Consider the following 11,498-nt stretch of genomic DNA (forward strand, 5'->3'; position numbering starts at 1 on the left):
TACTGTAGGGGTGTGATACTTTTTTTCATTGGATTCTCATGTGTGAATTGTGAAAGGAGGAGCTAGAAATTATGAATTACTGACTGGGGTCCCCCCTTCCACAAGTGACTAGACAGCAGACACTAGGCAGTCACTGAGTGTGATGAGTGAGAATCTCTCATGGAAGCATATATTAGTATCGGCTGACGCAATCGCATCGAGAATCCACAATCCACAATCCGCATTACAATACAATGACCAACCGCCGAATTTGCAGGCTCTCTCTACGACCTGCCCCATGAACCCAACATGTTATCACATTAATTAAATCCTTAATCTAAATATATTAATACAATAATTTCAAATATCCTAAATCTAGTGTTCCCCCATCAAGGACCACTACACTCTACACAAACCAAATCAAATCGGATCGAATTCATTTATAGCCATATTATAAGATGTCACCTACACTTCTTCACCAAAATTTCATCTACACTTGAAGTTGCATCACAAAATTCCAGGCCATGTCGCAATAAAACAAAAGCATATATTTTGGAAAATGAAAAGACCAAAAAAAAAAAAGAATATTAGTATTAATAAAAAGCTGCAGTATGTCTCCCCTTTGTTCCCAGCTCGCAAGAGTAATGAATGGTTCCTTCCGCTTCACGACGCGCATTGAAATTTTCCTTTTTAAGAAATAAATAAATAAATAATGAGGCATTTAAAAATTAGAAGCCTTATTAGTAGTGATTAGTCAAATCCAGTCGCTACTGCTTAGTCAGCGTAAAATGAAACACTGGTGCGGAGATCATAACCCGCGTTATTAACTCGCTCCAACAACTCGCTGACACACAGCATAGAGATTGATAAATAGAGAAAGAGAGAGTTTATGTTATGAGTATGATTATGAAGATGAACACGGTGGTGACTATGATGGAGGTGGAAGAAGAAGAAGAAGAAGAAGAAGAAGAAGAAATAGAACATGTGTTTATAGCTCACGAAATAGACCTGGATTACGAGTTCGACGCGCCTCGCTTCTTCGATTTCACGCGCCCAGAAACTCCCGCCGAAGCTCAACGAGCTGAGCTTTGGTTCCAAAATGCTCCAACCTACCCTCAATCTCGTGCGTTTTCTTCCCCTTCTTATACATATTTTAATCATTTTTATTTTTATTTTTCAAAGTATATAATTTCGTTTCCTGAATGTTCATTCGCAAGCAGCATTGTGCGAAAACGACTTGCTTCAAAGGCGCGACCTTTTTATTTTCCCCCTTTTTTCTTTGCTTTATTTCAAAGCCTTTGTTTTATTCACAAAATTGTGCTTTTATTTTTGAAAATCTGGTTCAGCTTTCGTGGCGAAGCTAGTGGTGAGAGAGGGGTTCGTCTTGGAAGATGCTAGCGACTCTCTAAAATCGAAGATTCTGGAATTTGCGACCAATGTAGATGATGAGAAATCTAGTGTTGCTTCGGCGATGGAATTTTCGCTTACGGTTGTTGACGACAATGATAATGGTATGCGTCAAGGTCGTTTCGTTTGGTTTTCGTTTCTCTTTCGTAGTGTTATTATCATGGCTATGGTGCATTGAAACGACGTTGAACTCAAGTTGCTAAGTAAAATCTAAATATTTCTATATGCTCAAAATTCTTATCAGGTTCGAAAGCACATGGTGGCATTCTGCATAGTGATGCTACGAATCATCCACTTGAATTACCTACAGGTAATAAATTAATAATCGGTGATTTGATATTTCTCTGATATTTGTAACTGACTTGTCAAATTTCCAGAATATGCTGATTAGTTTCACGATTCAAGACTAGGATTTTTGCATCACCTATTTTCGTTCTTCAAAGTCAATTTATAATCTGAAGTTCACATAATATCGTTATGCAATGGATTGAGGTTTTTTTTCTTTTCCACCATGTTTAGTTCACATAGCAAAAATGGATCAAATGATTCCCGATTAAAAGTATAATTTTAACCAGAATTTCATGAAGAATATTGGTGGTTGGGACCATACTTTTAAGCACTTAATCGTAGAGGCTATGGTAAGAAGTTAAGAAACATAATTACCAAGAAAGAGGTTAAGCTGTTTGGCTTAAGCACTTTATAACTTTCTTCTAATCTTTAGCAGTAGCACAGCACCATATGTTGTTACATTGCTTTTGTTATTTATAATATTATGCATTTGGAATTATCTGAACTCGTTTATTCCCTTTTACTTGACATGTATTTGTGCCTCTTTATAGGACATACATTTTCCAGTAAGACAATGAGCGATTCTGTGAAATCCAAGGTTAAATCTGCTGTGCCTAAAAGATCAACTTTAATGAAACCTACAGCTTGTCAGTTGGCCAAGCAAAACCGTTCCCCACAAAATGTTGGTTCGAGGTAATATTTGGATTACCTATACTTTTTCATAGTTAAATTGAAAAGAAAAAAATTGGGTTCCATCCTAAGATAACATGCCACTGCATTCTCCCACAGGATCTCTTTATTCTCAGCAGGGTGCATTATGTCAAAATGCTACCTAAGTTGGATGGATATGTTATTGTTTATGAAGTCACTTTTTAGATAAGTAGGGCAATAGGAGTATTACATTTGTTCCTTAGCTTTTGCTCGTTGCTGTATGGCCGTAACTATATGATATGATATGTAATTCATGGATTTGAAATGAACCACGTATCATTATGTTTACAACTCTTATGTTGTCAGATTTCAAAAGCTGCTAACTGCGGATGGAAGAAATTTATCTACCTCTTCTGGAGCAGAAAGTCAAGCTGCCAAGAGGCAAAAATTAGAGGGTGGTCTCTTGTGCAAGGTCAGAAAATTGTTTTATTCTTCATGCACTGATTTTCTAATATGCGAAGAAGATGCTGTTCTCTTTGTTTGCTAGAAGCTCTTAGATAAATTTTGTTCATTTTCTTGAGTTAGATATGGTGTAATCTTATGTAAACTTTTCTTAGCATGGTGTTGCTTTTGTATGCTTTGGAAATGCTTTTGGGCTTTATGTGAGAGCTTAGTCAATATTTTCATGGGTAATGATATAATCCATTGTAATGTAACATGGAACATAGATGGGGCTTAACAATTTATTGACATAATTTATTTTAGACGACTTGGTAATGGTTACTATATCTTCTCTATGGTAGGTTAATGATGTGAAGCAGCATACCAGTTTTGTCCACAAGGCACCTAAGAGGGTATGAATTATAAAGCTGATGGCTCAAAAACTTCACTCTCTCAATTGTTTTTATATGACAGCATGATACTCATATTTTAATATTTTATATAAAATATATTATTGACTATTTTTTCTTGCAATAAATCTATTGATGAGTGGAAATTTGTTAAATAAGTAATTGTTAAGGGAATATCCACTGTTTAACTTAACTGAAAAAAGGGAATAGCAAAATCATTTTTAATCCTTCAACAAAGGAATCTTTTTTAGTTTGAGGGGTGGAAAGAAGTTCACACGATGGAACTGTCTACATTACATTTGTATGTTGTGGCAGGCTGTAACAGTTGAACACAACCTTTCTTGTTCCAAGTTAAAGCTCACCGTTCCTAGAGAACCTGATCTTAAAACAGCACATAGAGCACAAAGGATAAGGTCTGTTGTTGACAACTTGACATGTAGTGTTCAAAATTTTGATAAAGATAAATTTTCTTCCTGAGATATTAGACTTAAAGAAATACTTGTGCTTTGCAGATCCAAACATGCTGTTGAGGCAGAGAAGGTGATAGTGGCTGCCCCCAGATTCAAAGCACGACCATTAAATAAAAAAGTTGGTGCTTGCTATAGATATTATTGCTTTCGGTTAATTTTGGTTCACTGTTTCCACTTTCTCCTCTAATTATGTTTGTAATCTAGATTCTTGATGCTCCAATATTGCCACTTCCCAAACGGAGCACTCCACGACTGCCAGAATTTCAAGTAAGTCCAAGTTTTGATATTTTCTTTCTCAATTTGCATTCAAATTTTCCACCATTTGTTTCATCATCATGGAGGAATATATTTTTAACTAACAATTAATCTGGAAATCAAGTTTTTTATGCATTATTTATATCGAAACTTGGGTTTAATGTTTACTTTACAGGAATTTCACCTGAAAACTTGTGAGAGGGCCATGCAACACAGTTATGCTACTTCATCATCTTCACCTCACTGCAATGATTCTGATAAGGTGAATATAGTTCATACAATTTTAAGTTGTAACATTTTCGTATTTCTTATTTTTGTCACATTGTGATTGATGTTCAATGTTTTACATTTCATGTAGTCTATAGGAGAAAAGCTGGTTATGAATAATTCGGGTTTTCTTGTATATTCTTGCTGTTACAAGGTAGATAGATATGTTTGATCTTTGAGAAACCAACGTATCTGCCTATCTGGTTGCAGGGTTTGGACAGACATGCTGCTGTTACTACTCTAGAAAATAGAATCAGACACTTTAGAAGGTAATGAATGCCTTGATCAAATGATAAATGTCCATTGTAACTTGACAATGCATGAGACAATGGTACTAACTACAAATTACTGTCTCTTTACATAGGCCTACAGCCATGGGTACACCAAAGTATGATGGATTAGATTTTACTCATAATTTGAAAGCTCGGCCTCCTAACAAGAAGGTATGAGCATGATAAACTTTTGGCAAGATACATGGAAAGCTTTTGTTACCGGGAAGGAAACTATGAACTTGGGCATATGGGTTATCTATATCTATATCCTTTTGGTGTCCAACTTCTGAGTTTCCTAAAACAAGTTAAAATATCTCTGAATGCAGATACCTTTGAATAAAGGAGATAATATTTGTCATTTCCAGAACAGCAAGAAGGAAACTACAGTGCCAATGGTGAGCCATGCAGTTTCATTGGTTTTGTGTCCCCTAATGTTTCCCCTGCCTTGCCCAGTAGAATTTTTTTTCTTAATATCCCATCTATATTCAATTCTATGCAGGAATTTAATGTTTACACTGACAAGGGGGTTCAGTGTAGTCCGCCAATTGAACTCTTTAACAAGGTGAGTTCATAGTTTTTTGTGCAGACAGCCCTCGTTTCTTCTTTGCTGCAATTTAATTATTTTTCAGTTACCTATTGCTCGTATAAAATTTTCACTGCAATCATTTTGGTTACTCAAATACTCTATATATTGAATTCAATGCCCACAATTCTCAATAATTCTCATTTATTTAAATGTCAGCTGTCCCTGACATCTGAAGCCCAGCCAAATAATGGGTCTCAATTGAAGTTGCCTCAGCACTCTGGGATGTGCAGAAAGGTTTCCCATCTATAACTTGAATTGTGTGTGATGATGACCTTGGATTATTTTTCATAGCATCGAGTGAATAAATTGATTTTTTTGAGCTAGAATTCAAAAGAAAATATATTGAATTATTTTAATCCTGAGCAAGAGGTAATAATGGTGATACTGATAGTGTAGCAGTGTCTGAAAGCACATGGCTTCTTTTTTTGAGCGTTTGCTTTTCGTATCTGTTTCTTCTTTTTCTATTTTTATTTCTTTTCCTTTTCTTTTTTTTATTAATGAATATTTGTATTGATAATTACTCATCATGTATCTAACATAATGATGTAGGAAAAACGTTATATGTTTGGGACGAAGCCAATCCATAATAGAAATGGTGGTTGCATCAGTGAAGCTGGTACACTATTGAGTGGAAGGAGGTATGCATTATTGACTTCACTATCCATGTCCTATACTAGTTTTCATTTTTTCCCGTCAAAAGAACTAAAAAAGAAAAAAGAAAAGTTGTTTCATTGATTAAGAACCCAAAGTAAAAATAATTATTGTTCATATGTTGGAGTTTTCTAAGTGGAGAAAACCTCAGTGTGGTAACTCTTCTACCTGAAATGATTCAGGAGCTTGGGAATTCGGTGACACTAAATGACGAGGCAATATGCACAACCAGATTTTGTTATGGGCATATTTGAAATTTTGCTCCTAACATGAAGCTCAATGGTACATACAGGCTTAACAACTTAGTTGATAGATCCATTACCATAAACAGAATTTTAGGAGATTAATGTTAGAACTTAGAACAGAAATTAGCGTATTTATATATATAACTTGTAAGTTGTATCCTCTGCAACTGCCCACTGGATCTGTGGATCATATTCAAAAAAATAAAAAGGTTAAGGAAGTGTTGTATAGGCATTAAGCAATAAGCATATTCCTTTTTGTGGTAGTCTATGAAGCACTTGTACGGTTGTACCTACATGGTTATTATAGTATAAAATTAGCGTAAATCAAAAGTATTACAAGACAGAAGTACTAATAACATAAATTCTAATAAAAATATTAAAAATACCAATTTTTTTCCACGTTGAGTAATACCTCAATTAATTCTTTTAAGATTTTTGTGGCGGACTAATCAGACGGAAACAAAATATACTTGGAAGAACCAGTTGATATGTAGCTGCTACTACTATTGCTAACACCAAAATTAAACCACTAATGTTGATCTTGCTCATATTGCACTGCTTCCATCACAAAGTTCACTCAATTAGCTTTAGAGTTCACATACATTCTTTTGCAAAATGCAAGCAGAAACAATAAATATATGGAGATTGATTAAGCAAAAGTTCAGCCAAAAAATTGTGTTCTGGTTTAATATAGTAGAATTTTTATGTTCAAATGTTAACATTCTCATTATATATGCAATGCAGTCTGTAACTTAAATCATCACATCTGTAACTTAAATCATCACATCTGAGTGACTATGCAACACACATCTGAGTATGACTATGCAACACATGTCCTCTTTTTTAGACTGTTGTTATGCACTCCACCCAAAATTGAAAAGAAGAGTTTTTGATTTGTGAATCAACTTCTTTAGCATTGTCATTGTACTAGAAGTTTCTGGTACGAGTTGTGATATGGATCGGGGACTTGCAAATTGAGGTGGTTGTCGGATTATCTGGCTGGAACAATGGGAGGTAATACCTGCAAAGACATTCCGACGCTCAAGTCATAATGGATCTGAAAGGTATAACGTGTGTAGAATGAATGAGGTATCTGAGGGGGTTTTGGCTCCTTTTTATTATAGTTAGTGGTAGTTATCTCATCTTATCTTATCTGGCTAAGATAAGGGAGGTATTCGAATTCAAATGTTTGTTAGAGATTGGAAAGATTGGAAGGCCGATTTGAGCTGTCATCATCTTATCTTATCTGGTTAAGATAAGAGAGGTATTTGAATTCGAATGTTAGGTTTGGATATTGGAAGTTATTGATCCGTCTTTGGGTCGTGAGGATAACCCAATCTTGAGATTGCCAAGTTCGGTGACCGTTTCGAGGAAAGACTCGGAGATCGGATCCGGAACAGTTGCCTCCAGAGCATGAGAGCATGCTTGCTTGGTCTCAATGCTGAGTTGTTGGGGAGCCCGATTCACTGTAGATCGGGAGACTGTGAGGGGTTTGGAAAGGACGTAACGTCAATTGGCGGGATGTTGGTGAGTTTCGCTTTCCTTGGAAAGTCATTAGTTTAGACCTTAACGCCGCTTTTGTTGACGAGTTTAGTTTTCTATTATCGGAATGCCGTGAAGGGCCTGGAAAGGGCGTGACGTCATCCTGCGCCGATTGGCAGGATGTTGGTGAGTTCGGCTTTCCGCGAGTTGGAAGACCGTCAGCTCATGCTTGCTATGTGTGGCCTTTTGGGCCGTTATTGTGAACTTATTTTAGGCATCTTGGTGGGTCGATTTCAATACTTTGCTTATTTAGTTTATTTGGATATCCGTTTTGTTGGCATCGGAGGTGATTGGTTGCTGGGGGTAGTCGTTTAACTTATTTGGATATCCGCCTTGTTGGATTTGTGGGTGATCGATCCTCAGGTTACCATTTTTTGTTATTTGGATATATGTTTGTTCATTTGGATATCCATTCTACTGGCCTCGGGGTGATCGATCTCCGGGCCGCCATTTATTTGGATATCCGTTCTGTTGTTCTCGAGGTGATCGATTCTCGGGCCACTGGGTTTTATTATTTGGATATCCATTTGTTATTTGGATATTCATTTTGTTGGCCTCGGGGTAATCAATCCTCGGGTAGCCGTTTATTTATTTGGATATCCATTTTGTTGGCTTTGGGATGATCGATCCCCGGGTCACCGCTTTTTGTTATTTGGATATCCGTTTTGTTATTCGGATATCCGTTTCATTGGCCTCAGGGTGATCGATCCCCGGGTAGCCTTTTATTTATTTGGATATCCATTTTGTTGGCATCAGGGTGATTGATTTCCAAGTAGTCGTTTGGATTTTCGTTTACTTATTTGGATATCCGTTTTGTTATTTGGATATCCGTTTTGTTGGTCTCGAGATAAACATTCCTTGGATAGCCGTTTACTTATTTGGATATCCGTTTTTTATTTGGATATCCATTTCGTTAGCCTCGAGGTGATCGATCCCCACTCTTTGTTATTTGGATATCCATTTCGTTGGCCTCGGAGTGATCGATCCCCGGGTAACCGTTTACTTATTTGGATATCCGTTTTTATTTTTGGATATCTATTTCGTTGGCCTCGGAGTGATCGATCCCCGGGTAACCGTTTACTTATTTGAATATCCGTTTTGATTTTTGGATATCCGTTTTGTTGGCCTCGGGGTGATCGATCCCCGGGTCGTCGCTTTTTGTTATTTGGATATCCATTTCGTTGGCCTCGGAGTGATCGATCCCCGGGTAACTGTTTACTTATTTAGATATCCGTTTTGATTTTTGGATATCCGTTTTGTTGGCCTCGCGGTGATCAATCCCCAGGTCGCCGCTTTTTATTATTTGGATATCCGTTTTGTTATTTGGATATTTGTTTCATTGGCCTCGGGGTGGTCGATGCCTGGGTAGCCATTTACTTATTTAGATATCTGTTTTGTTATTTGGATATCCGTTTATTTGGCCTCAGAGTGATCCAACCCCGGGTCGTTATTTGGATATTCGTTTTGTTATTTGGATATCCGTTTCGTTGGCCTTGGGGCGATCGATCCCCAGGTAGCCGTTATTTATTTGGATATCCTTTTTGTTGGCTTCGGGGTGATTGATTCCTGGGTAGTCGTTTACTTATTTGGATATCCGTTTTGTTGGTCTCGGGGTGATCGATCCCCAGGTAGCCATTTATTTATTTGGATATCCGTTTCGTTATTTGGATATATCCGTTTTGTTGGCCTCGGGGTGATCGATCCCCAGGTAGCCATTTACTTATTTTGATATCTGTTTTATAGGCCTCGGGGTGATCGATCTCCGGGGATTTCCGCATTTAATTCGTGCCATCGGACGGGACAATGCTTTTGAAAAAAATGAATTTCATTTGAGATTTGGGCCTCGTAAAACCTCCCGATGTGGGTAGGAAAGAGTTCCTGGTAAGAAAATATACGATTAAACAACCTAAGCAATAAATGAAAGTGAAAAAGATAAAAAATAAAGCATAAAGAGATAGTCTTAAACGACCTCGATCTTGTTGCTTTGGAAGGATGTTTCTACGTATAGTAGCACCGTAAGTTGGTGGCATTCTAGGATCTCGGGAGCTCGGTCCCGTCTAGTCTTTCGAGGATGTAGGCTCCTTTTCCGATTATCGTCTTGATTCGGTAGGAACCCTCCCAGTTGGGCGTGAGCTTCCCTTCTCCGGGAATGGGGGACCGATGTCGTTTCGTCGTAAGATGAGGTCTCCTGGTTTGAAGTTTCTTCGTATCGTGCTGTGATTGTACCTTAGGCTTATTCTCTGTTTTAGGGCTAGATCCCACGGGTGTGCTATGCTCCTGACCTCGTCTGCGAGGTCCCGCTCTGCTTCTTCGTCGTTTTCTTCCCAGTTTCTGCGCAGGCTGGGGTCTTGGCGTGCATCGAGGTTGGCGAGGAAGATGCCTGCTGCGTCTCGGGATCTCTTGCGGAGAGCCAAGCTGGTGTTGTTGCACTCTACTACGAATTTCCGATCCCCGTGTATCGTTCTGATGATGCCGTTATCGGCCTGGAATTTCATGATTAGGAACTTGGTGAAGATGACGGCGGATAGGTCGTTGATCGTCTTTCTTCCGAGGATGTTGTTGTAGGCAGTGGAGTCCTTGAGGACCACAAACTTGGAGAGGATGGTCTTCTGTTGGTGATAAGAAAAAATTAGAACGAAGGATAGAGGGATAAGAAAAAGACAAAGAAAAGACGCAACAGAAACATAAAAGGATAGATAAATAGGTTTTTTCCTATTAGACCTCTAAGAAACCTGTTCTTAGCAGCCTAGGTTGTAACTCCCTAATTATCCTAAGTCTTACCTCATGCCGTAAAGCAAATGTTAATCAAAGGTTACGATAATTCTAAGGCTTATACATAAGTATATATAGAAGGAATAATAATTCTAGATGCCCAATGAAGGAGTAAGCTCAAAAACAGAGTTTCAAAGCGCAAACATTCACACGAAGCTACAAACTTAAGGCGCAAGGTAAAGATACAAGATAACAAGATATAAGTATATAAGAGAGTATAAAAATCATAAGGAACTAGCCTCATACCCCGGAGTTTAGGTCGACTATTCAATATACAGACATATAGTGTTTTGAAGGTTAAAACAGCATATACAAAATATCTTTCTCAAAGTAGGCCTCTAAGGCAAAGTAAATACAAAAGCGAGAGAACTACTCAAAATTCAAAAGACTCAAATGAAATAAAGATCCTCCGCTCTGTCACCATCAAGTAACTTACCGAGGTGGGTTACGATCTGAATCGGAAAAACAACAACAAAGTATGACATGAGAATCGAAGGTTCTCAATATGGTAAAAGAACCCATTAATGTAAGATGTAAGACCCTGGGATGCCAGAGGCAATCCTAGAGCTTCATACCAAACAGATATCCAAGCTTATCAAAATAAAAATAACTTAAACCATAAATAATAAATAGGGTTATCTAAACTTAGGGGATTTCTAACTAGTACTAATCACACCGCTGTATCCCACAGCTTTCACCAACCTAACCTCCATGCGGTTCTATCGCCACCGCCTACCAAGCTTCCTCAATCCCAGAAGAAAACACAAGTAATATAGACAAGTAAAGCACAAGTAAAGTACATTTACAACAATTAGAACAATTAGCAAGTAAACATGTACTTCATTTAGGCATAACAGAAATTAAGAAAAGCAAACAAACAAGTAGAAGATGCATATGATAAATGCCTTTCCTATTGGCTCGTGATATCACTTGTCGGTCTATAAATGCCAACCCAACACATCCTTTCGGATGTAGCCTTTTCTGCCACGCCAGAGATATAGTGCCCTGCACACTCATGCAGCAGAGAATCTGCTATGTCAGAGATATATTGTCTTGCACACTCATGCAGCAGGGAGTCTTCCACGCCAGGAATATAGGCCTCACACACTTCATGCAGCAGAGAAGGAGACAACAACAACTACTCATGCAACAGAGAAATATGCTACGCCAAGAATATAGGCCCCGCACACTCTCATATAATCCAATAATTTCATCATTCCTTTCCAAGTTCTCAACTCATCATAACCATCACCGGTTTTCAA

The 11,498-nt window shown here is 37.9% G+C and overlaps 1 protein-coding gene across 1 annotated transcript; it reads left to right on the forward strand.

The window, feature by feature from the left end:
- The first annotated feature begins 386 nt into the window (after window positions 1-386).
- On the forward strand, window positions 387-6,185 carry LOC107630446 (protein TPX2). The gene is made up of 17 exons (XM_016333574.3): window positions 387-1,102; window positions 1,326-1,490; window positions 1,631-1,696; window positions 2,226-2,367; window positions 2,692-2,797; window positions 3,129-3,179; window positions 3,492-3,589; window positions 3,689-3,764; window positions 3,851-3,913; window positions 4,077-4,163; window positions 4,379-4,437; window positions 4,533-4,611; window positions 4,767-4,835; window positions 4,940-5,002; window positions 5,183-5,260; window positions 5,576-5,664; window positions 5,860-6,185. Exons 1-17 carry the CDS (start codon window positions 874-876, stop codon window positions 5,876-5,878), a joined length of 1,539 nt encoding a protein of 512 aa, XP_016189060.1. The 5' UTR covers window positions 387-873; the 3' UTR covers window positions 5,879-6,185.
- The last annotated feature ends 5,313 nt before the right edge of the window (window positions 6,186-11,498 follow it).

This window comes from Arachis ipaensis, chromosome B1 (genome assembly GCF_059453495.1).
Source record: "Arachis ipaensis isolate K30076 ecotype BB chromosome B1, ASM5945349v1, whole genome shotgun sequence".
Classification (NCBI taxonomy): Eukaryota; Viridiplantae; Streptophyta; class Magnoliopsida; order Fabales; family Fabaceae; genus Arachis; species Arachis ipaensis.

Excerpts from the sequence above, each read along its gene's own strand:
- LOC107630446 (XM_016333574.3), top strand. The coding sequence starts at position 874 with ATGAGTATGATTATGAAGATGAACACGGTGGTGACTATGATGGAGGTG. Across the intron at positions 3,590-3,688 it reads CATAGAGCACAAAGGATAAG|ATCCAAACATGCTGTTGAGG; the intron begins GTCTGTTGTTGA and ends TGTGCTTTGCAG. Across the intron at positions 4,612-4,766 it reads CTCGGCCTCCTAACAAGAAG|ATACCTTTGAATAAAGGAGA; the intron begins GTATGAGCATGA and ends CTCTGAATGCAG.